Genomic DNA, 26,332 nt, shown 5'->3' with positions numbered 1-26,332 from the left:
AACCTTTAAATAAAATACAAAAAAAATAATTTTTTCAAATACTAAAACAAAAATTATATTAAAAAATTATATCTTAATAATATTTTAACTCTATAATATTTTTATTCATTTTTTATTCATTATTTCAAAATTTCATAACACATCTCAACTCAAATTATTTTATTACTATTTATAAATTTTTTTTTTTTAATTTACAAATTATTTCATATTATCTCAATTATCTAAACCAAACCTAATTGTAATATGAAAGGTCGAGTTCATTTATGACGACTTTCGCGTCAGTTTTATAGGAGTGAATAACATAGTTAGGAGTACTTGTTACCAGTTCTGAGTTACGAGGGGTATTTACTATTTGGAAAATATTAGTTGACCCTCATTTTGTCATCTCATTTTTGATCATTTATGTATTTAATTTTTTTATTTAATAATTAAGAAAATAATTTTTAATATATTGATATATTTTTTATTTTTTAAAATATTTAAATATATTGAAAAATATGAAAATAAAAATGAGAAAAAAATAAAAACACACAATTAGCCTAAAGGTTGGATTGAGTGGACTACTTTAGAGTAACCTGACTCTTTACTATTTATCTATTGAATGAAACTCGTCTTAAATAGTAATTAATAACCGTAATGAAACTCCCCACTGATTCTTAGAAGAAGAATACTGTGCATTAGTTATTATTCATTCTCACACCTCATACCTATAACTTTTTTTATAAAATATGAGAGTATTTTTTATAAGATATGAGATATTAAAGTGTTTTCATAATAATTAATGAGAATAATTTTTCTTATTAAAAAATTACTTTTAACTTCTCTTTCCTTTGCTAAATATTATAATTCAAGAACTACAAAGATTTTAAATTCACACCTTAAATTTATAAAAAGTTTCACTTTCTTGTCATCAGCACGTCACGTGACTTAATTTTCACACACACACAATATATATATATATATATAAATAAAGAGAAAGTTGGGATTGAATTGATTAGTTATAGTGGAAATACTCGATTAGTTATAGAAAAAAAGAAAGAGAAAGTTGGGATTGAATTGATATAAAGAAAGGGTAGTGAATGGAACTCAAACATATTCGGCTCGATAAATGTTTGTTATTAGAGAGATAAGATTCAAATTGAGGCAAAGGATTAGTCATCTCTTTGGTGACGCAAATCAAAACCATCATAATTTTTGGGGCTTAAAAGTAAACAGAAAAAGTAGTAACAATGTTATTATCCTCTGTAGTAGGTGGATGGAATTTCTTGTCTCTGTCAAAATACGATTTTGATTTCCTCAATTTTAACGGCTAAGGATGTATTAAATTCAAATAAACAGACACCATTATTGTCTCTGTTTTATTTTGTGTCTACATCATTTAAGATAATAGAATTTAGAATGAAAAGTATAGTAAATAATTTAATTCGAAGGGTATTTTGTATGAAAAACAATGCTCTTCTCTCCTCAGTCCTCATATATTTTGTCATTCTCAATTATAGTTTTTTAAGTAATTTTATATGTTAATCACTTAAATGAATAACCATTTCAAATTTGTCAGAAAATAACAAAATCTCAATTAAAAAAAAAGGACATTTACCTTACCAAGATAATAAACATTGAAACAGAAGCAGAATAGACGCACGTGTGGATGTGTTTTGGCAGCTTGCGTGTGCAGAGAGTCGGAATTGGATATAAATGGCTTGTAGTTATTCATTCCAAAGGGGACCAAAACAACAAATCCTTCGAGTGTTTTAACTATTATTAAGAAGGAATCCCTCGTGCCTTCTTTCCAATGACTCTGTTTCTCTCACTCACTCACCCCAACTTGTCTCTGTCGGTCTCATCTCCTCATGGTTTGTCACCATCCCCTCCTCCCTGATCTGATCATATATCTTTGTTCCCTCTTCTCACCACCTCCATAAACCCCTCCTCTACCTATTTATATTGATTTCCGACACCACTTTTTTATTTTTCATTGTTCTTATTCTTTTTTTGTCTTCTTTTTGCGCTTTTACCTCTTATTTTTCTGTCAAAGATTTGATATGGTACCTGTAATCATGGGTCAAATTCTAGCCTTTGAAGTTTTGAACCCCCTAGATCCTCTTCTTCTATCCTATTAAGACTCTAGTGCAAAGAAGGTAACCCAGAGTCAAATCCATTTTAAAGCAAAGGATGAACTACCTCTTTTACTCGATTGACTATCCGAATAATGGACCAAAAAATCATAGCAAAGGCTGTATCTCATCCCAAAACTTGTACTTCCCATTTTGGAAATAATACTTATGTAGTAATAAAGAAATACTTTAACAATAAAGATATTATATAAAAATAAATCTATAAATTGATATACGTCAGATTGTAAAATTATTTTTAATAGAAAACATAAAATCATGTCAGTTTATGAATTTATTTTTATATAATCTTTTTATATATGCAACACTTTTGTATAATCTATTGCTACATAAATTTTCAGGAATCCACTGCTTATGTGCTCAACATGAATTTGAAGTCGCACAGAGCGTAGAGATTGTGATCCCTATTTCCGAGATCAGCTTATAAATGTTGTGGCCCAGGTCTTGTTCGAGCATTTGCCTTCGGTTGTTCAGGGCCTTCAGGCTATAATTAATAATACTCTATTTCCCCATTTTAGAGGTAGCGTAATCTACAACGGTAGTGGCCCACTAGGCAGCTCATGAGACCAAATAATGCTTACAGTAAGTTGGGCCTCCAGCTCTCAACTGGATGTGCTCTTAGGATCATGTCTTCCATGGAGTAATTAGTAGGTAAAAAATGATATTGATGCAACTATTTTATAAATTTTTATACAAGTTTTAATAAAATATTATTATGTTTTTAAATTTATTTGGGTTTGAATTTAAAAGATAACATCTTACTCCACTATTCTGTATGATTTTCACCACACAGCCAATCAGACACTGCTAGGTGTACGCTATTTTATGATACAAAACACTTCCAACATACTTGGGAAGACCTGCATTTAACTCGATTCCTCTCCACTCATATCTCTTTTTCTTTCTATCTCCTTCATGGAGTCGCAGCGCATGCCTCCATCTTACCCTCTACATCCCAAAATCCACAGAAATGCGAAAATAAGTCTGTCGTGGCCATGGGCGAGAAGTCATCTGAGGAACAGAAGAATTTGCTTCGAATCCAGGATGTATGATACATGAAACTTCCTTCTCATATTTCTATCATCAATTCCCTTCGCTTCATCTCAGTGTTATAAGATTGCTTCCACTTGTTTCTGCCATCAGCAGCTATTACACTTGTTTCTTCTACCAGCAGCAAGAGCAGAATTCGCTATTTAGTAGGAAAAGTTACACTAAAAGGACGAAGAAATGTTTCGCACAACTGAGAGAAGAACCTACCGGTATAGCTAGGAAGGGAAGTATTGCCGGCGCTGTTGCTCTCATTATTGGCACCAGTATTGGGTCAGGGATACTTGCACTGCCACAGAAGGCTTCCCCCGCAGTACTCTCAAAATCTCTCTTTTACTGTTTTGATCTTTCGTTTTTGGAGAAGATATATTATAAAGACTTTAAGAGTGGAATGAAAGGGAAACACTTGAAAAGTGGCTTTCTTTCTTGGCCATTTTTTGAAACAATTATAATATGCTGCAGGGACTAGTTCCGAGTTCAATTTCAATGATAATATGTTGGGCATTTCTCTTAATTGAGGCGCTTGTGCTTGTCGAAGTCAATGTGGCGCTGCGGAGAAAGAAGAGGAAGAAAGAGGAAGAGAAAGAGTTAGAGGTCATTTCTATTAGGACAATGGCCCAAGAGACGCTAGGAGACTGGGGTGGAACTGTAGCCACCGTGACCTATCTTTTCTTGGGCTACACTTCCATTATTGCTTATAGTTCCAAGTCTGGAGAGATCCTTTTCCATTTGATCAATTTTCCGGCCTCGTTTTCAGGCTTCTTCTTCACTGTAATCTTTACCATGCTCATCTCCATTGGCGGGACTCGTGTCACAGATCAAGTCAACCAATGGCTCACAACTTCCATGATAGGTAGTTCGTTGGTCCAAGTTGTCTTTCTCACAATGTTTTGCTGATCACTTCCAAAGTTCACATATTGATGTATCTGAGTGTAACCCTCTCGAATTCTTGAATTCTACATGATATAACCGAGTCGGACATGTTCTGAGGAATTCTTGTCAGTTCAAAGTATAAGGGTACTTTTGTCGTATGATTGGCGCCACTTGAATGCTAACAATGCATTGAAACCGATACTCAGGTCTGCTTCTGGCAATTGAGGTGCTAGCAGTTATTTATGGAGGGTGGTCGGGATTGGAGGGAAGCGGTAACTGGGGGAAAGTTCCAGATACGATTCCTGTCATTATTTTTTCTTTAGTTTATCATGATCTAACACCTGGTAAAGACAATCTTCTTGAAGTTTTACTTGGTTTAGTTCAGCAATGAAAGTGATGTTTACCAATTCATGGTACGTTATTTTACTGCAGTTCTTTGCGCTTATTTGGGTGGTGACCTTACACGCATAAGGACTTCAATTTTGCTTGGTAGTCTTTTTCCGTTGCTGGCATTGCTTGTATGGGATGCAGTTGCACTTGGTCTCTCTGCCCCGGCCGACCAAGTTGTTGACCCCGTGGAATTGCTCATGAGGTAATCTTTGGAGAGCCTCTTGCCTTCAAATAATCCTCTAGAAATAATCTGAGAAGAATTTATATTCAATTTAACTTTACCCCAAGCGTTATTTCTAAACCCAAAACGTAATTGTTACCTCTGGTCAGGGTAAAATGGAGCGGGGTATCGCTTATGGTTGAGGCTTTCTCCCTCTTTGCGGTCGGAACATCGCTAATTGGCACACTACTGGGATTCTCTGAGTTCTTCAAGGAGCAACTTAATAACTTTTCATGGCAGCCTTCTTCAACACCAAAAATACAGGTACCTTTTATATCCGGAGGTATGTCACGATAGCAAACATCACTACTGTCTACTAACACTATTTGTGCATAACCATGCAGAGACTAAACAATGTTTTCAATCTGAGAAAATGGTGGGGAAGGAATAAAATTAGCTTCATGGCTATGACAATGGCTGTTGCTCCATCTCTTTTTGTGTCAACTACCGTTCCAGATGCATTCTCAGCGGCCACTGACATTGCTGTAAGTATAGGGAGAAGGGGAAATTAGAGACTCAATCTCCAGTAATGATGCATGTTGTTTATGATCAGGTTTGGACATTTATCATCATGTTTAATGTGGACTAGGGAGGCTACTGTATGACGATGCTTTATGGAGTTCTTCCACCCGCAATGGCATGGAAGATGCTTAACAGAGAAGCCGAGGATACTGAAAGCAAAGCATTTTCAAAAGCAAGGCCAGTACTGCTTGGAGTAGGATTATTTGCATGCGGTATAGTGGTAGAGCAAATCCTGCAGGATATCATATCATTCCATTCCTAGCGGCTATTATATTGGCAACAAGATGCACAACATACTCTGCCGAAGCAACTGTAAGTCTGTTCGACAAGAATAACATATTAACTACTTGCCAGTGATAATTCTAAAGAACTAAACTCCATAAGCTTTAAATGACTCTTTCTTACTGCATAAACTATCCTACCAAGTACCAAGTATTGCTTGTAGTGGTCACAACCATCACAAAAGGTTACAATAATCACATCTAGATGTACACTCTAGTTCAAAGAGCACCACCCAAAAAGAAAGTACTATAGCATTGAGCACCCATATTACAACTGTGTTAGTTAAGTACAACCAACCACAAAGCTTTTTCAGCAATTTACTTCTTCACAGTGGTCACATGATTTAGAAGCATCTGTACGACATCATTGGATATTCTTGCAGCCTGTGTCTTCAGGTGATGGATCTTTGCCTCTGTTTCTTGCTCCAGCCTCTTCACAATGGCATCTGAATCCCCATAGCTCTGCTTGGTGATACATTGGTAGAAGGCATATCCAGTTATGAAAATTCGTCCCCGGATTGACAAGGTATACAATGATCATAAAATACCCACTGTTAAACATGAAGTTTTCGATGAATCATATACTTACCTCCACAACCTCAAGTTCCATATGAGCACGAAACTCGGCAATCTCCTTCTCGGCCTCTTCTTTGGCCTGTTTTAATCTGGCCAACTTTGCTGACGAAATGAAAATGAAGAGGGTATTATTAGTACCGGCTTCCAGCTCTAAAGCCATGCATACAAAACACACACCCACATACCCACCCAGCACCAGTACATGTTTAGTACAAAACATAGGTTTTAACGAATAAGATCTAAAATTAAAATGTCATAAATATTCAACAATGTCAACTGTTTTCTGATGCCATCTAAAGAGGATATAGTAACTGTCATTCAATTAACACATTGGAAGGGACAGTAACTAATAAACAGTATTGTCTGACTTGAAGAAATATGAAAAAGGATGTACATGGCAAACTCAACTAGTTGCAGTTAAGGCTACGTACATTAATGTATTTTTCACCGTTGTGAGTGACCGCATCATGATCATGTTTTCTGTTCCTCCTTAAAATGCAAATAACATGGCTTCATAGCCTTAACAATCTAACGCATGACAATAAACATCAATCTAATCATAGAAGAAATCCTACACATGCAGAAGTTGATATTGATTAGACTCAGTCCCAACAGATTGGAAGGTTATTGCTCAGATACGTCTTGCTCACTCAAGAAAACTCCCAAGTTTGAATTCAGTCAGAGCCAGTCAGAAATCATCAATACCTCACATTTAAGTTAGTCCCCCCCTGTTTACTCGTTCTGTCATCAATCTCATAAGTAGAATCTACCACTTCAGTGGGCATGAGAATGCAAACGCCCCAAAAAAGAAGGAAAAAAAAACAACCTATCATCAACTCTTTCACGGAGTGATAAATTCAGATAACTCAAAAATCATAGGCCTAAAAGTTCAGTTCAAACTTCAAACACGATGAAAACTACATTCTAGAAAACCTGCAGCAATATAATCTCAGAGAAACTCCAAATATCAGGTGTTATACAAGTACAACCATACTATCATTCAATAACAGACAAGGATACCTTTTCTGGCTTCAATAACAATTCGCTGAGCTTCTTGTTCAGCAGCTAGCAGTTGTTGAATTGCATTCTGTCCCCTGTTGGAAATTGCTAATGCAGCCAAACTGAAAGATAGATAGGATTGATGCAATTAAAGTTTCATGCTCGAGAATCCAATAACAAGATGCTTCGACAGAAACATATATAGTTAGGGTCATCGTGTTCAAAATCAGAAGCCAATTATTGGCGACTCGTATTCCTTTTAAAATAGGTTAGGATTGTTAGTGCCTCATCATAATTATGTCATATCTTTTACTAAAATCAGTTCAACTCTCTAAAAAATAGCCCCAAACACCTGTGAACATGTCAAACTGGTGATTCCGATGGCTACATGATCTCATATAAGAAACGTACGTGTATCTATCAAACAGTACTACTGGACCTAGGGGACCCTCTTAATTAAACACCCCCTCGCATGATCATCCACATCTAACCCGGCCAACTTTAATACAACACATCTTACGAAAAAGCTATAATCTAAAACACCACATATACAACCCAAGTCATCAAATCTGGGTCCATATTTGCCGTAGATAAATTCGAACAAAACCTTTTCTCATGCACATGGTAAAAGTTCTTTTTTTTTCCCCCCTAAAAAACCCATCGCCGAAGTGTCAGATCAGCATGAATATAGAAATGCTGCATGCATGTCATGAGCAAGTGATTAGTATGGGAATTAAGAGACAAGCAAGCACAATTACACACAGAGAGAGAGAGAGAGAGAGAGATGTACGGAGAGGTTTTAATGCGAGGCGGGAGCGTACTTTTGAGAGAAGATGCATGCGGTGGTCCTGGCGCCACAATAAGCCTCATTTTTTTTATTTTTTTATTTATTAAGCCTCGATTTTCCATCTGAATTTATTTTACCTAATTTCAACGGGTAGGAGTAGATCAGAACAATGATTTGAAAAATTATATAATTTACCCTTTTTTTTTTTTAATGAAGGCTGTAATTCATCTAACCTTAAACTTTAGTTTACAAAATCTCATATATATTATATGGAAAATGCTACATGCCCCAGCGGGGCATGTAGCATTTTTTTATATATATTTTTTAAATTTATTTTTATATAGATATTTTTAATAATTTTAAATATTTTAAAAAATAAAATAAAAATTATAATATTATTTAAAAATATTTTCTTAATTATGAAGTAGAATAAAAATTAATATTTAATGATTTGTATTTTACTTTCTGATTAAGGAAGTGTTTTTTTTTTTTTACTTTCTGATTAAGGAAGTGTTTTTTAATGATTTGTTTTTTACTTTCTGATTAAGGAAGTGTTTTTTAATGATGTTTTTTAATTACTTTCTGATTAAGGAAGTATTTTTTAATGATTTTTTTTTTACTTTCTGATTAAGGAAGTGTTTTTTAATGATATTTTAAATTTATTTTATTTTTTAAAAATATTTATAAGTGTAAAAAAATCTATATAAAAAATAAATTAAAAAATTACACATAAAAACATACAAATTAATACAAAATTTTCTTGAATCCAAACTTCATGAAACCAACTTAACAAAACCTCGTGCACTTGGACAAGAAAAAAAGCTTTCAATCTCATAATAACTGCATGCAGTAACTCATTAAAGACAGCGAAACACGAATAGATGAACGAAAAGGCCTTTTTTTTCTGGGCCGGGACAAACTGAGCCTGGCTAACTACAATCTTCCGAAGCCGCACGTGAAGCCCATCAGAGTTCGAACGACCGCCGAAGAGAACAACACAGCCTTTCGTTTGCCATCTCAAAAGGGCTTAAACTTCAATTCATGTAATTAGTCAGGGACCCATTTGCAACCTCAAAGAATCGCTCTCTTGGGTCCATTTCCAACCCTTCTTCTCCTTACGTAGGAATGGCGTTTCTTGTACCACAGCCCTGCCACGCACAAAGCACCCGCACCGGCCAGCACTCCAATCACTATTCCTGCCTTCTGTCCGGCACTCAACTCCCCAGGAGAGACCCATATTTTCTGAAATTGAATGGATGCCGTGGGAGGATCAGGCGGAGTAGCAGAAATAGCAGGCAGAACATGATTATAATCAGGAACCGGCGGAAGTGAGGCGGGTGCTTGAGTTGGCGCCGGCTCAGGTGAGGCATTGGACTTCAAAGGTCCCAAACAATGATATTTGTTCAAGCCTGAGAAGAGAAACAGTGCTAGGAAAATAGAGACGGAACACATTCTCCCCTCCATGACGATACGCACGTACGCAATTGGTAAGTAGGTACAAAACGTTTAACACTCGAAATTTGGAGAAGGTTTTGAGATGGAGAGAATGTATATATAGATAGCTATGTATCTATAACTTCGGGAAATCAGACCCAGGTTAAAGAAAACGGCGGAGAGACCTAGTTTGAATGTCCAATGAAATGAAGTGAGAGTATGGCAAAGTTTTTCTGTCTCGATATATCGGATCTTCTTAGAGAACGTATGCATGGTATATCACGCCAATACGGCTGTTTTAATTTTTAAATACGAAATGAAAAGAGTACTACTGCATATATAGTTAGCCTACTCTGATCAGTTCAGGGACTTCCAGACAGAAAGGTCTGCCGGCTCTTCCATATCCGACAACTTTACCCCGTTCAACTCTTTCTCTGGCTGTAACATTATTATTTGATCTTAGTATTGTTTGATTTGGTTTTTCCCACTTGATCTAGTATTACGGTATTCAAGCTCACAAAATTATAAAATTAATTTTATTATAAAGTATACGGGATCATATCAATTTGCGAATTTATTTTTATAGATTCTCTTTGTAATTATAGCAATTATTTGATTACGTGACACTCCTACAATTGGACGTTGAATATACAGAAGTGAGAGCGTGACTTGTGGACACGACGTTGTGGATTGGAATCATAGATTATAATTTAGTTCATGAGGTCTCATTAAATGAAAATAAACCTCCAAAGCAATATCACTTAATACTATTTGAGAAAATCATACAACAATTAACAATTAGTATTGTGGAATCTATCTGAACTGCCAATGCATAAAGAATAACACCGGCTACGCTGTCGTGCGTCAAAGTCCATGCAGTGTGCCTGCCCCAAGTTCATTTGTAACTCATGCAAACTTCTTCTCCAATGACATACTCTAATTATTTATTGGGTATACGAACAACTCCTCCAGTTAGTTCTTTCTTAATCAAATTCAAAATGTCTGAGACCTGATCGAGTAGAGAAAAGAACAACTAATGAGCACAAGGATGATAAAACTATGCGCCATATTTCTCGTTATGAAATGAACAATACTCTACTCTAAGAGACGGGTTACCTCAAAGTACTGCTGCAGAGCTGGTGAATACTGATGCAGTCTTGTGTATATTTTCTCAAGTAGACCTAGAAGCACATCCACTTGATCACCAAGCAAATCTACCTATATCCCAACAAAAAAGCAGGATTTTGAGGAATTATGAAATGCAGAACAACACAATCAAGATGATCTTCAGGACACCACATGATTAAGAATGAATTGTTAAGGCCGATTGGGCAGCCTAATCGTTTCTACCAACATGTTAAGGATGAACTTATAATGTGGGGAACGTAAATGTGTATCAGAACCTCAAGTTCAGCCTTCTGCAGGTTGTAACATCTCCTAACAAAGGCCTTCCTGTAAAGCAATTCCTTGTTTCTCAGAGAGGCAACAAGCTCAACAAGCGGGTCTAAATTGTCCTTCACCTCTATCAACCTATAAAGAAGTATTACAGCAACATTATTCTTCATACAAAGTACGTCTAATTTTGTGAAACTATGTACGTTCATGAATAAGTGAAGTACCTCAAAATGTTCTTTCCTAATTTTTCGAGCACTAGATGCTCAAAATCTGCAAGTGCTTGCTGAAATCCCAAGAGAGCCGGCGAGAAGACAGAATCCGCTTCAGTTAATTGTCCCGCTTCATAATCATTGGGTATATGGAAGGAGGCCTCTCCAACTTGTGAAACATCTAATATAGGAGTCATCTCATCATGAACGCATTCTAGATCACCAGCGATACTTGTGCCTAAACTAGGGCCCAACTCACCGAACAGTGCCTTACTTGTGACCAACTGTTGCGAGGACTTCTCTTGCTTGCTACTTCCTGAGCTTAAAGTATGTTCCTCTTCAATTAACAGCTTTTCAAATATATTTTTCTCATCCATCTCTTCATATTTCAAGCTCACAAGGTCAAGGTGTGCAGTTCGTTCCTCTAACTCAGTACTTGCACTTGGCTTTAAATCCTCCACCTGAAAACATTGTGATAGAGAATCTAGTTTCCGAACTAATTTATTCTCAACACTAGCGTTTATACCATTATTTAACTCCTTAGAAGAGTGCAGATCTCCCAACATATTGCCTTGAATTCTAGACTCGCCTAATTCTCTATGCAAGATGGAGGCATCTCTCACTGCCTCGACAATCACAAAATGAAAGATATCTTCCCTAATCAGACTCTCTACATTATAAGAATCTATGTCCGTCTTGAATTCCTTCACCATCTCACTGGTGATTGGGAGAAAATCCTCAGGAAGTTTAACCTCTTGAAGTTGATTTAATGTAGAACTACTGGCGCTGCAGGCAATACTTTTGAAGCTCTCACCAAAGACAATTCTATATATCTCTTCTCTAATCAAGCTTGCGGTGTTCTGTCCTTCTGTGCTTTCGTTCCATTCTTTAAAAACTTGCCGCAAGAAAGCTGTCCATATGCCCTCTCTTACAGAGCCCTCTACACTGCCTAACTCGTCAGTATACCTAGAGTCTTCCACAATCTTATAATCCTTCAATGCCTCCCTGAAGGCAAGGAAATGTATCTCCTCTCTGATCTGGGCTTCAATAATGCTGCTCTCAAAGCTCTCATTCCACTGTCCTACCTTTTCCCTGAACAAATATTTACATATACCCTCGTGTATCAGGCACTCTAAATCATAATAATCTAACTCAATGTAAAATTCTTTCCTTTGTCCTCTCAGAAGGGTAAAATATATCTCCTCTAATATCATTGCCTTCAGATTTGCGTCTTCTTTTTCTTGTCTTAGCATCCTTATCTCATTTTGTTGCTCTTCATTTAGTACTGCATGAGAATTAAATGAAACTTTATTAATCTTCTCCCAGCCATCTGCCAAAGTATTGATGCTCTCATCAAATTGTGATACCCTTTTCTCGATAAAATTTTCATTTCCATGTATGGATGCATGATCACCAAATTTTTTTCCCATCTTAGCATCCCATTCCATGAAATTGTTCAGTCTCACAACAATTTCTTGGATCCTTCTTCTAAGATTTTGAGGGTCCTTTTCTTCCCTGAGGGATAAACATCCTTTTTCTCGAAGAATTTCTCGCTTCAGCCTATTCAGATCTTCACTTTGCCTCCGAATAATAGATTCATGACTTTTTATCATCTTAGCCACATATTGCCTTCTACCCACTTGTTGTTCCTTCCCAGTAAGCTCTTCCTGCTCATCTACCTCCCCAACCTTCAAGGAGAAATTTCCAGTTTTGTTGCAACTATCATATTCGGGTGAAAGCATTTCTCTTGCTATATGAGAAATCTTGCGTCCAGAAATTGATGGAGGGGCTGAAGCATTACGGGTCTTAATACCATTCGCCTGCATATCATTTTCTCTGCAAAGGGGCTCGAGTTCTCGACGCAAACTTGCAACTTCATTCATCAAATCTGACCAATGCTCACTCAAGCACACACGAACTTGTTTCTCTTGCTTCCTCATTACTTTTGCTTCAAAACTCTCTTCGAGATTCCTCACTATGCCTCTAATCAAAATAGAGATGGTATCGTTCTCTATAGACCACCTCCACTGCTGCTCTATTGGCCCCATGTGAGACAAAAATATGGCTTTCTGCATCTTTCCAAAAGCGAGATCTAACGTTTCCTTCAGCATATCTATGTCCAAGCCCATTTGTTCAATCTTTTCATTGTCAAAACCTCTATTTCTTTCCTCCTCAATTAGACTATTATCAGGGCCTAGTTTTTGTTTGATATTCCATACCTGTTGATGCACAGAGTTCTTCAGCTCACAAAATTCACCATCTCTATCTCTATCTCTATCTTTATCTCTAACTATCCGGTTGCCTAGAACAAACTCCTCAATACCTTCAGTCTTTGTTCTTTCGATCTCAAGGTTAGCACGCAATGAAACCAACTCTCTTTCTTTTAGCTCCAATGCTTGCCTAAGCTTCATTTCATTTCCTGCTCTTTCTGTTAATTCTCTGTCCTTATCGGATATAGCTAGCTGAGATTCCTTTAGACGTCCTTGAAGGTGGTCTCTTATCTCTTTTAGGTCTGCGAGTAATTCCTCGTAATTGCTTTCAAGTATGCAGCCGTATGTCTCTTCTTGTACAAACATCAGACACCCCTCTAACTGCATTACCGCCAACTCATAGAACTTTGACATCTCATTCAAGCGCTCGACAATCCCTTCTTTTGATTTTACTTTCTCGTGTGCTTTATCCATTGAATGGTGCACAATCGACATCATGGTCGAATCTGTTATAGAAACTCTAAACCTGCCATCCATCCCACCAGCAAAGAACTCATCCATTTTTAACCAAGAAACAATGGTATTAAATAATATCTACACACTAATAACTTTAATGGTCATCTATGGAATGAGCAGAGCATAATAGAAACAGACAGGAGAAAGAAACTTGAGCTCTGAATTTGGGTATTTATGGCCACTCTTTTCTCATCTGTCCCTCTAAAAGTGGATGATTTGCTTGACCCATTCTTCCGAACAAGAAGAAAATGGGGTAAAAAGAAAACTACAAATTCGAAACTGACCTATTCTTTTTTTTTTCAATTCAATGTGAGCGGTCGAACCCATGATCTCCAAAATCTTCGTTTGAGAGATATGAATCTTGTGCCATCAGGCCACAGGCAGAAAATGTAAGTTGACAATATTTTGTTGTGCCATCAGGCCACAGGCAGTTACTACTCTCTTTTTGTCTTTAAAAGAAAAATAAAATATTTTGTTCACTTTTGAAGATGTTTAAATAGTTTTTTTATTCACCAACGACCGCTCTTTTTCTTTTTCCTTTCTTTTTTGATTTTTTAAAACCTTTTGAATATGTTTATGAATTAAAAGGAAAAAAAAGAAGTAGATAACTCATTTGCTGAAAAATAAAAAAAAAAGGGCATTATTAATCAATAATTCAATCCATAAAGTGACATTTTCCATATTTTACTTTTGTTTGAGGTAAGTGAAATTGGATCTGAGAGTTGGGTGCACTTAGGAGAGAGAGTAATCTCCGTACATACGATAAGTGTGACCTTCATAATCCCTTCTACTTCCATTCGTTATTTAGATGAGATTTAAATAATAAATTAAGAAGAGATAAGTTGACATTAACATTAAAAATTAAATAAAATATTATTATTTAAAAAGTTAAAAAAAAATTAAATTATTTATTATATTTTATATAAAAATTTAAAATTATTATAAAAATAAAATAAAATGAATTGAGATTAACTCGAAATTCAAACCGGTTTAAACGATATTAAAGTCCCTTATTATTATTATTTTAAGTTGACAACTAATTTTTAGCCACACCTATGCTATGCTCTCTCGTTCTTGATTCCCAAACTATTTTCCTTCCTTCACAGATTTCAAATGCTTTAAGGTTATCGCCAACAGTCCTGTCACGAACGCCCCGCCTACCATCTCAGGCGGCGCGTGCATCAGAGGCGCCTTTCGCCCTGCTCAGAAGCCATTGCAACATGTCCCCGTATACCAACTCGACGTTCTCCTCCGGTTCGCCAATTAACTGGTGCCACATCTCGGGGTAAATCTTGAGAGTCTTATCCTTGCTCGAGGAGCGTTTGTACAGTTCTTCCGCGCACGCCGGGTCGCACACGACGTCTTTGGTGCCGTGAACTACCAGTAATGGCACCCGCACCTCCTCAAACCTGCCCTGCAGCTCGTCGCATACCCTCACCAGCTCGCGCGCCGTACCCGCGCGTGGCCACGCCACCAGTCTATTCGGGCTCGCCAACGCCAGCTTCCGCTTCCACTCCTCCTTCAACGAGACCTCCGTCAGGGAACCCCGGGTGGGAATCACGCGCCAAGTGGGGATCAAAATGGCGACCAAGGATAGGAAGTATTCTAACGGCCATGGCGGCTTGAACTTGGCGCTGATCCCACACATCGCTCCGTTGAGGATAAGGCCGTCCCAGACGGTGTCCTTCTGAAGCGTAATGAGAAGGGCAATCGCGCCACCGAGGGACTCCGCGTATAGGAAGGAGGGCAAGGAGGGCGCGTGGAGAACACGGAAGGCGTTGAAGAAGGAGATACAGTCTTCGACGACGGGGTTGATATCGGGGATGTGGTGAACGAGGCCGTCGGAGAATCCGTGGCCCTGGTAGTCGATGGCGCAGACGGCGAAGCCGGCTTTGGCGAAGAACACGGCGCTGAGCTGGAGGAACCAGCTGGACTCACCGGTGAAGCCGTGGACGACGGATAGGGTTCCAACGAGCTCGGTTGGAGGGAGTGGGGTCCACCACTGGGTGAAGAGCCTGAGGCCCCTGTCGTTGGTGATGTACTCCGAGCCGTGAGTAACGGAATGGCGCGCGTAGAACTCGTCCGGAGTCAGCGAGCCAAAGGGACTCTCCTCGTTCGCCTCCGCTACTGGGTGCACCATTCTCCTAGCTATGGTACGCGGGGGTAGAAGAACGCTGTACCGACTCCAGTGCAGAAGAAGTGCAAGACAAAATGAGAGAGGGAGAGAGATATTGCGAGCTTCGAAGTCTCTACTTATAAAGGTTTTTGTTTCCATGAAGGAACGGTTACCATTTGTTAATCCCGTGATTTGTTAGCATTGGCCCAAGTTAGGCCCATCTTTAAACTATTTTTTGGTTTTTATTAATTATTTTAAATATGAGTAATGTTATATAAAATCGTGAAATGTGTAAACGTTGTGTAGACGCTTTGAAAGAGAGTACGATTCATTATTAAAAAATTAATTTCTTTTCATGTGGATCTCATATTTATTCATTTTTTTCAAAATTACTGCACAACACTTGCACACTCATAACTGTAAATATCATTTCTCTTTAAATATTTTGGTACTTTCTCGTTACTTAATTAAAAGTATCAAAAATTAAAATGTTTTCTAGTAGTTTCAAATGCAATAATAAATTTATTTCCTTTTAAAAAAATTATTTTTAATAAATTTTTCGTCCCATAAATTATTTTAAAATTTATCTTTAAAATTAACTTATACCACGTGAATGATGTAATATGTAAATATTTTTAAATAGAATTATTCAATAGATCCCTTAAATATAAAACAGGAGATTAGCCAAATCAACCTAACAAATCGTGATACAACATTTAAAACTGGGATAGGCCGGCGACCAACCCGCGCATGCAAAACCCTTCTCCACATATTAGGTCCTCCAATAATCTATATACTATATATTTTGCCTCACACTAATTTCTATCCGTAATATTTATCTAATTGACATAGTTTAATGTTATTTGTCTAATTGTGAAGCTCTTTTTATCATTAAATAGATATTGATATATTACATTAAATTATATTAGTTTATAAACATATATTTATACCATTTTGTGTAGACGATATATTTATTTTTTCATAAGCTGAATATATAAGAGAAAGAAGAAAGATATTAGAATCTTTTTAGAGAAATAATAGTTATAATCGTGTGTGTGCAAACGTCATGCAATCATTTTGAAAAAAATGAATAAATATGGAACCTACATAAAAAAAATTAATTTTTTAATAATAATAGAGTCTATTTTTTTTCAAAACGATTACACGATATTTACACATTTCACGACTGTATATAACATTACTATCTTTTTAAGCTTTTATGTCATTATGAACAATAAAAGAAAGATATTAGAATCTTTTTAAGCTTGATGTCATTATCAACAATAAAAATTAGTTGTTGTATGCATTTGCTTGATCTTGTTAATTAAAAGTACTTGAATTTGAAGATGTGTGAATGTTATAAAAACGTTTATTTATTATTTATTTATTATTATTTTTTATAATTGTGTTCAATGTCTTTACTTTTTGTATAATTGGTAGTTATATTAGTTTTAGACATTAATTTAAATTTACATAAGGTCAGTGATATTAGTTTTAGACATAAATTTAAATTTACATAAGGTCAATGATTTTTAATTCTTGAACAATTGAGTTCAACTCGTATAATTAATTTTAAGTTTTAGACATTAATTTAAGTTTATTATAAGCTCATATCGGTTTTGAAGTTAAACATGTATACGGGGAAGGTAAAAGCTTAGTAAATGGTATTTGCCAATCTTTGTTGCTTCAGTTACTAATGGGTTTCTCTTTCTTTTTTTTTTTTCTAATCATTGACCTTATGTAAATTTAAATAGAATAGTTTTCTACTTTTATTTTATCTCTATCACCTCCCTCAAACACATTGAAAGGTCATTTTAGATAAAGCACGCCTACCTAATTTTCATAAATAGCAGCAATTGTGAAGTTTGGTTTTAATTAGATTAGCTATATAGTTCTTATTTATTCAGGTAGATGTGTCAATATGTGATACCTATAAAATACAAAATTAGTAGGTTTGTGGTTTATCTATAGAGCTCTGCTAAGTACAAGCAGTTTGGTGTCCTAAACTGCGTACCGATGCTGACATGATTTTTTTATTGAAAAAAAAAACAAAAGAAGAAAAACTTTGATAGGAAAAGAAGGTCTTCTACCTCACGAAAATTATTTTCGTCTCAATTCACACCGTTTCATTAAACAAATACCTTACATGTCAGCATCGGTACGCAGTTTGGTGTACAAATTCGCTTACAAGAATATTTTTCCTTATATAATGAATTCAAATCAAAACAAATTGACCCGTTAAGACATGATTAATAAACGAATTAACGTATTTAATCTGAAATCAAACCAGTTTAAAATTTTATTTTAAAATTATATTTTTACTATTATTGAGTTGTAATATTTATATTTTTTAATATGCTTATGCATTTATTGTTAGGGTTAAGGGTGTATACACTAACCAACCGTCACCAATATTGTGTAAAACGACGCGGTTAACTTAAATGTGTAAAACGATGCGGTTAACTTAAATGAGTTAAACGGTATCGTTTTATAACTGAGATTTACAAAAAAAAAAAAAGATGTTGTTTTGTTTAGTACACCAAATGACATAATTTTGGTTAGGGTTTTATCAGTCTTCCTCTCTCAATCTTCTTCATTTCGATTCCTTTCTAGCTCTCCTGTCGCACGCCCTCTCTCTCTCTCTCTCTCTCTCTCTCTCTCTCTCTCTCATCGCGCCACCGACAAACTGATTAGAATCACGTCAAAATCGAGCCTACCAGTTTTCTCCCCCTTAATCAGTCAATTTTTAAGATGTAAGAAAACAGTTGGTTCGGTTTTGATTGTGGACCGAAACCGAACCTCCTGTGTTAGTTTTTACCCCTAGGTTGGGTTGTAATTATGAACCTATGCTCGTATTTGTAATTGTTGGTTTATAATATTAATTTTATTATAATTTAAAATCTGAAAAATATTGATATTTTTTGTTAGTATGTAATCTTATTGTTTTCTTGAGATATTGTGGCAACTATTAAATATAAATTTTAACTTTTATGTAAAATTATGTTAATCAAGTCAAATGGATTAAGGGATTAATTTAACCCATTTACATGAAACATGTTGAAATGAGTTGTGTCATGTTGATCTATTTCTAATTAATTATTAAATGGATGACACGACACGACCTATTATTTAAAGGAAAATGCTAGGAATTCCGATAATGGGTCCCGACATGGGTCCTGACAATTTTTTTACTTAATGATTAAGAAAGTGTTTTTTTAATAATATTGTGATTTTTTTAAAATGTTTAAAAGGATTAAAAAAATACATGAAAAAAAGGAGAATGCACTTATGGAGAGAATGCACTTGTTAAGGTTTGAAGGTCTGACCCATTTAGTTTAACATGTTATGTTCAGATTAATTCATATAATTAAATGTCTATAATTTGACACAATCCACAAATACGAATTGTCACCCCTAAGTTTATCATCGATACAATAGCATAGATGTTTTATTTTTTTTTCTAAAATCTTGGTTTTGAAAATTCTGTAACTCTCGGTCTTTGTTAAATATGGCATCCCTTGTTTTCTTGTTTTTTCAAGAACTAGTATAATTATTATTATTTTTTATGTATAAAATTAATTATATGTACTTTTAGTTATATTATATTTTTATGGACATGCTTTTGAATAGGAACTTATATATTTAATCATAAATCATTAGGAAAAAAAATTATTTTTCTAATAATTTATTTGGCTCATCCTAGATAAATGCATGCCTACGATAGATAAACTACAAAAGATCTAATTTATAATTTATATTAACTTACCGTAACAAAACTCGTCGATTTATAAATAAAATTCATGTCTATGTTAACTTACTTTCGAGGTCCTCTTTGGTGCATGAGTTAATTGCCAAGGTACAATAATTTTTAAAGAAAAATTTTAAACATAAGCCTCACATTCCTGCACACCACTTAAAAATATATGATTTTATTTTTTTAACCTCATATTTTATATAGTATTTTTAAGTGGTGTACAGAGTGTGAAACTTCTGTGTAGCACGACTCATTTTTAAAACAAACCATTACAAGAGCTTTTGTTATCCTCAAATAACAGAAAATTGAATAAACAAATTCTTCAAAATCAATTGACGTGCATGAATTCCAAATCGAGTCGAAGGAAATGGCTTCCAAATCAAGTTGAGAGAGAGGTGGCGACGACGAAATGGGTGTGGTGATAGAGAAGGGAGAGAGATCGATTGAATAGGAGAAGAATGGGGAGAGAAGAGAGAAAAGGAGAAGGGAGAGATCGATCAATTGAACAAAATACGCTAGCCTCAACTCGAATTCAAGGTAAAACACGCAAATCCCCTGCATGTTCATTTTTTATTAGAGGGTGTAAAATGCAAAATCACACCATGTCCAATTTGAAGTTTTCTCATTTGTTTTAATGAGATAGAAAGAGGTTGCTAGTTTGTTGCCTTATTGGTAAGAGATGAGATGAGACCACCCATCCCTGTTATTGATTTTATCGTGAACGTTCCTTCTTTGTCTCTACTCTCTAGCCCTCATCTTTGTATTTGATTTTTTTTTTTAATTTTTAATTTTATTTAATGATTAAGAAAGTGAATATTAGTAAAGTTATATATATTTTTAATTCGTTCTTAGTGATTAAGAATATTAAAAAAATACTTAAAAGAAAATGATAAAAAATAAAAATACTTGAAATGTACTTGGATAGTAGATGGTAGTATTACTACCCATAAAGTTACGTACCCAACAAAGATACGGAAATCCTATTCCTATACCTTCCGGATGAGGGTTCTTAAAAAATTTGATATTATTTGGTACAAGTTGGTAGGAACTCTAAGAGAAAAAGTAAAAATTGACTATACATAATACAAGATTTACGGGGTTCAAGAATTTGCTTACATCAACAGAACTACAAATAATTTTATTTCATATGAAAAATAGAGATACATCATACATTGCGACAATACGACAATCATACAAAAATAATGCATATACATATAATAAACCTTAATTAGCGGTCATATAAGATCATTAGTTGTAGACTCAACAAAATTTGACTAAAATTTGATTAGAGAATTCACTTTTATAAATTTAGTTAGCCACTTTTTAACAATACCTAATAACAGACTCTCCAAATATATCATTATTCTATTAAAATATTGATTTTGACATTTTCATTTATTTTAATTCTAATTGTAATTTAAATATTTATTCGTTATTAGAAAACTACACATTAATTTTTTAACGTTGATATTAGATTTTAAAAGAAAACATTGACATCAAATAATCATAATATTATAAAATTAGAACTTAAAGCACTCCAACAAGATGATGCAACGTCATTGAAATGATGATTGATGAAAACTGACTGTCATTGAAATGATGATTGATGAAAACTGACTGCCTTCTGTAGTTGAATTTTGAATTTGGGCGCTTTGTACTTTTGAGACAAAAATGAATTTTCTAGAGTTGTGATCTTGCGCAAAACAAATAGCACGCGATAGAGAGAATTTTTTATGCCAAAATAGTATTTGGCCAGCAACTCGAACTCAGATTTAGCCAATAAAAATGATCAAAATTAATAATACTGTAATTTTGTTGAGTTCACTACAGTAAATTTTTATGCAATCTAATTAAATTTTGTCCAAAATATAATTTTGTCAAGTCCACTACTAATGCTCTAAAGGTTTAATACTATCAGTCCAAGTATGCGCTCCATGACCCAAATCTCATTGAAAATCTATAAAAAATCGCAACGAATCCTTGTCACATCGGGTCATCAAATTAGACCGCCACAAAATATAATCAAACTCCACTCAAAAAGCCCAACACAAGATGCTGTTTAGTAAAATGTTTGTTCTTCGAAGCAATGTTTTCTGGATTTGATAGGTTGGAAGTTGCTTTCAATCCAAGAGTTATTAAGCCGAAAATTTTACAAAGCAGTGCTAGTCATCGTCCTAGATTTGGTCATTCCTCCCACAACACCACCCCAACCCCAAGGGCTATTGATGCCGTACATTTTAGGTGTCTTTACATCCATTGGGATAACAACTTCTACCTTTATATATTTCATGGCATATGAACAAAAGGACCTATTTATAATTAACATTCCAGTAACAAAAGCTTTAGAGGGTTAGTCAATTTCCAGTATACACATTCTTGTTATTTCCAGGATAGATTCAGATTTCAAATGCGCTGCCAGATACTGCTGCATCAATACTCATCTTCATCCAGACAAGCTGAAAGAGGAAAACATTGCCTATAAATTAGTAAAAAAATATGCCAGCGAAGCAATTGATCACATTCTTCGATCAAGGGGGAAAGCCACACAAATTAAAAGCAAAAACAATTGCAGAAAGCTAGATGATACAACACCACTTCCAGGAATTCAATGAAATTCATGCAAAGCAAATTATGTAGCATATAAAAACCATGATTCACAAGCATGTGTGCAGTAAGAGTGAGATGGCTAATATGTTGACTAGGTTCCTTCCACTGGTAACTTTAAATGGTAAAATTTCAGCTCATTGAAGCTTAAGCCAACTCGAGTTAGTTTTGTTAAGAGGCAAGGATCGACTCTACCAATTTATTCAAGTTATTTGGGTATTACTCAAAACATAATATCACCAAATTATGATCGAATATGCAGAGAGACTGAAAGATTGATTTAAAAGAATTGCGAAAAATCCAAGCAGAGCTATTGCAAACAACAAGTAATTGAGAGAACCAGCAGAGAGATTACTATGCACCATGAATTGCTGGCTATCCAGAACTCCTATCTTACCCACTGCATTGTAAACTGAATAATTTCCTGGTAAATTAAAATAATTCGAGAAATTTATGCTGGAAAGACAACAAATATATACTACTCCTATATGAAATTCATAAACCCCCTCAGCTCCCCCGCCCCAACTTAATCCTTTGTTCTCCCAAACGCCATAATCTAAACCATACCGGGGGCCAATGTTTATAAGAATGCTGTTTATTTGATATCCCCGACGGTTTTGAAAAACCTTTTTGCGCATCCTTATGCTGTCAATTATGTAACATGTTTGCAATGATAACAGCCAATGCACTACAAATCGTATAGGCTCAGCTTCACGAAATTATGCTCAACAAAGGCTAACCATAACCTTTACGAAGATTAAAATTCAGCACCATAAAAAGGTGCCCAGGAAAGACAAATAAAATAAAATCCCTCAACAACCCTAGATCAATTTTTCAACAAAAGATGATCAACGAATTTAGAATATCCGTACCAAAAAAAGCCCTCAATCCAAACAGAAATTTGCACGAGGAAAGCAAAAGGGATACTAAGATCAATTACCTCCGCAACAGAAACAGCAATAGCAACAGGAGAGAACCATCAGCGACTCCCTGCACACTACGAGGAGCCCACCAAGAATCTCTGAATTGGGTTTCGCAGCTTCTTGTCGATCGGAAACAGGTTCTTCATTATCCAACAGTTTCTGCTTTTCGCTTTCCATTCTATTGAGGTTCCATTCGAGCTTTCTCAGGTATCCAAGCTTGAATGAGTCCCTAATCCTCATCGACGGCCATAGATGCATCTCTCACTCTCTTGTCTTCCTAAATTGTACTAACAAATACTGAAACACTGAAAAGCGAAAATACAGAGACGAGGTCAATTTATTAGGGTTACAACTCTCAAGTCCGAAGACGGATCAGAAAGTTTTGAAAGATGACTTTTTAGATGATTGTGAAAACGTCCGGCAGCGCCGTTATAAAAATGTATTGTGACGACTTACTTTGAAACCGTCGCCAAAGAATCTAGCACGACGAGCTTTGTACATGCCGTTTCCATTGCTTGAACACAACAGCACGTCGTTTTATGTTTGAGATCAAACTCATCTTGTTGTGGCGCTTTATTTGCCCCAACGACCAAATTGACTTTATCACTTTCCACTTCAATTTAACACACTTTGTTTAACAATTTTTTTATAACCCTTTTTATTTATAATTTTTATCATTTCCAATCATACTTAATCACTTTAAATTTAATATGAATAGCATAATTTCTCTCTCATTTTTACGATAACACTAAAATTAAAAAAACATGTTGTTTCTTGTTTAACCTTGATGCCGATAATTATATGAGTTTTGCTATATGGGTGCGGCTACAATGCCGCCCCATTTTGACCGCTGGGCGGTAAATCTTTTTTTTTTCTTTTCACATTTTTTTATATATTTAAATATATTTAAAAAATAAAAAAATACACTAATACATTTAAAATCACTTTCTTAATCATTAAGTAAAAAAAAAAAAAAATTTTTGACCAACAGTCAAATAGAGGTGTCACTTTGGAGAGGCAAAGTAGTGTTTCTCTTTGCTATATATATGCCGGTGTATTAGCATACTACTTATCGTGGGATCTGTTATAACTTTTAAAAACTAAAATTCCAATCATTTTTTAGCGTATATATAGTTGATGTCAACGGTGGGTTGGGTATGTAAAAAATGAGACTTCTAAATAGATTTTCTTTAACTAGCTAGATACCATTTCTCACATAATTTTCAATTACTTGCGTATATAGATATGTATCTATGTATATGTATGAACCGAGGTTCTCCAAGTACTCCCACATGAGCAAACACATGATGATGCCTTGTTCTTTTACATGAATCACAGATCACGATGCCAGTACATGAATTAATTAGTCAAATGACACGAGATTCAAGAGGAATAATCTATGCATACAGAAGAACAGTACTGTTTAAATTGGGACTACTTTAATTTCCACTTAGGTCCAACGTCAGGATCATGCATGGCTGGCTCTTTAATTTGCTTCCAGGGATCAATGATGAACAGCCTAGCTGCAGCATCACACATTGATATCGCGTCCCAACAAGCAATAATAATAGGAAAAATACCAAACGCCAAGAACACGATCTGCTTAAACGTAACCAAAACCCCAAGGGAAAAACGGCAGTTCATGATTGTTAGAAGTGAAGGTGTAAACTGTCGGTGGGTGATCATGAGGAAACAAGAGAGAACGAAGTGCAGAGAAAATGAAGAAGAGAAGGGTGATGATGGGTGCCATTGGATCTTTAATTCCTCCCTAGCATGCAAGCTCTCTTCATTAGCTTGAAATTTTCTGTTTAAGCCCGGCCGGAGGGAGCTAGCCAGCTAGGTAGAGAAAAGAGTAGTACTATATGGCCTCCCTATTTTATCTATGAGGTATGCTACGCATCAGCCGGAAGCCGCAGCACACCTCACAGATTTTTTTTTTTTTTTTTTCTTTTCACTCAATGCGTTGAGTGTGCTGAGGCTTCCGGCTGATGCACATATTTTTTCTTTATCTATACCGCGCGAATTTCTGACAATTTTTTTTAAAATCTCTTATTCCTATTTGAACTCCCTCCATTTCCCACCTCATGCATTTTCTCTCTCCCCCCGTTCCCACCCCTGCATTTCCCTCCCAGCCCACCACGTCCCCACCCCACCGTCCCACCCCAGCATTTCTCCCCTACCCTGTGTCGTACAGAAGCCCCCCTTCCCCTGCGTCAGACGGAAGCCCCCTACCTCCTCCTCCCCTGCATACGGTCGGAAGCCCCCTGCCTGCACCAGTCCGTGTGACCTCCTCCCCCACCGGTAAGTTTGCTGTGTTGTGCTTCATTTAAAAACCCATTTTCTGTACATGTTTGAATTTATGGCAACAAGTTTTTGCCTTTTCAGTTATTGGCTCCTAAGCTTCTCCTTTTTTTCTTTAATTTATTTCATATCTTCTAAAGGAAAAGGGAAAGAAAAATTTTTGAAAGTGAAAAAGGTCAACAAAACGTCTCTCAGAACATATTATCTAGCATTAAGATTAGTTTGGTTCTTCAACTCATCATTATAATTTTTTCAAATTTTAACATAAAATATAATAAATAATTCAATTTTTTCGAATCTCAAAATAATAATAATATTAAAAAATAATATTTTATTATCTCAATTTAACATCTAAATGCGGTCTAAACCTAAAGCCTTAATTTTTTTTTTTTTTTCTCATCGATTGAAAAACGTATTGGATGAAGAAAAGTTAAGAACTCTACTTTGGTTGAGAGCAGAAGCCATTAGTTTTCTGGGGAATTGAGGTTAGTGAATTTTAGTTATTTGAAGGTTCTTCAATCGTTTGCTAGAAGTTGCCAATCTATGATCTAACGTATGCGAACAATAGTAAAGAACAAAAAAAATTCAAATACATTGCACTTCACACACATGGTTATTTGGCATTTTCTCCATCGCAGACCACCTTAGTCTTCTTGGTCTTTCTTTAGTCAATAGTTTCCGTTCTCTGTTTCCCAAACAAAACTCCATAACATTGTAAATTACAAGCCATTACAAGTTTTTGCCTTTCTGGTTATTGGCTTTCTAAGCTTCTCCTTTTTTTTGTTTCTTTAATTTATTTCATATCTTCTAAAGGAAAAGGGAAAGAAGATTTTTTAAAAGAATAAACAAACAAAGTAGAAGAAGCTTCAGTGGCTTTGCAATTAAGTAGTAATTTTCAACAACTTTTTGTTTAGTTCTAATTAGAAAGTAGTATTTTGTTCACTGCCCATATTTGTCCAAAAAATCCTAATAGAAACCTTTTAAGCTTGAAAATGTGGTGATGTGTATACCTTTCGTATCTCGAAAGGCAAACAAGAATTGAT

General features: G+C 35.4%; 5 protein-coding genes across 10 annotated transcripts; 1 reads left to right on the top strand and 4 right to left on the bottom strand.

The window, feature by feature from the left end:
• Positions 1-3,002: 3,002 nt before the first annotated feature.
• LOC108997011 (tyrosine-specific transport protein-like) lies at positions 3,003-6,072 on the top strand. Of its 6 annotated transcripts, none has more exons than XR_004802045.1 (9): positions 3,003-3,178; positions 3,279-3,492; positions 3,642-4,032; positions 4,259-4,396; positions 4,485-4,644; positions 4,773-4,926; positions 5,007-5,147; positions 5,252-5,496; positions 5,849-6,072. XR_004802045.1 is itself a non-coding variant. In XM_018973081.2 (8 exons), the coding sequence occupies exons 1-8, from the start codon at positions 3,048-3,050 to the stop codon at positions 5,444-5,446; spliced, it is 1,527 nt and encodes a 508-aa protein (XP_018828626.2). In that variant the 5' UTR covers positions 3,003-3,047; the 3' UTR covers positions 5,447-5,593. The 6 variants fall into 6 exon arrangements, 1 of the variants encoding a protein (XP_018828626.2); XR_001997116.2 differs by having other exon boundaries at positions 3,276-3,492; positions 5,895-6,072; XR_001997118.2 differs by having other exon boundaries at positions 3,276-3,492; positions 5,862-6,072.
• LOC108997048 lies at positions 5,784-9,291 on the bottom strand. The gene is made up of 5 exons (XM_035691589.1): positions 8,969-9,291; positions 7,862-7,888; positions 7,062-7,162; positions 6,055-6,143; positions 5,784-5,927 (listed from the first exon to the last, which is right to left on the bottom strand). Exons 1-5 carry the CDS (start codon positions 9,289-9,291, stop codon positions 5,784-5,786), a joined length of 684 nt encoding a protein of 227 aa, XP_035547482.1.
• A 910-nt stretch (positions 9,292-10,201) lies between these two features.
• On the bottom strand, positions 10,202-13,636 carry LOC108997058 (WPP domain-associated protein). The gene is made up of 4 exons (XM_018973150.2): positions 10,881-13,636; positions 10,665-10,791; positions 10,378-10,479; positions 10,202-10,270 (listed from the first exon to the last, which is right to left on the bottom strand). Exons 1-4 carry the CDS (start codon positions 13,634-13,636, stop codon positions 10,202-10,204), a joined length of 3,054 nt encoding a protein of 1,017 aa, XP_018828695.1.
• Positions 13,637-14,576: 940 nt separating this feature from the next.
• Positions 14,577-15,909, bottom strand: LOC108997023 (caffeoylshikimate esterase-like). The gene has a single exon (XM_018973103.2). It carries the CDS (start codon positions 15,864-15,866, stop codon positions 14,757-14,759), a length of 1,110 nt encoding a protein of 369 aa, XP_018828648.1. The 5' UTR covers positions 15,867-15,909; the 3' UTR covers positions 14,577-14,756.
• Positions 15,910-21,717: 5,808 nt separating this feature from the next.
• LOC108997024 lies at positions 21,718-23,377 on the bottom strand. The gene is made up of 2 exons (XM_018973104.2): positions 23,006-23,377; positions 21,718-21,917 (listed from the first exon to the last, which is right to left on the bottom strand). Exons 1-2 carry the CDS (start codon positions 23,244-23,246, stop codon positions 21,892-21,894), a joined length of 267 nt encoding a protein of 88 aa, XP_018828649.2. The 5' UTR covers positions 23,247-23,377; the 3' UTR covers positions 21,718-21,891.
• Positions 23,378-26,332: the final 2,955 nt, after the last annotated feature.

This window comes from Juglans regia, chromosome 7, assembly GCF_001411555.2.
Source record: "Juglans regia cultivar Chandler chromosome 7, Walnut 2.0, whole genome shotgun sequence".
Classification (NCBI taxonomy): Eukaryota; Viridiplantae; Streptophyta; class Magnoliopsida; order Fagales; family Juglandaceae; genus Juglans; species Juglans regia.
The sequence above is the reverse complement of the archived record's forward strand: the minus strand, read 5'-3'. Positions and strand labels throughout refer to the sequence as shown.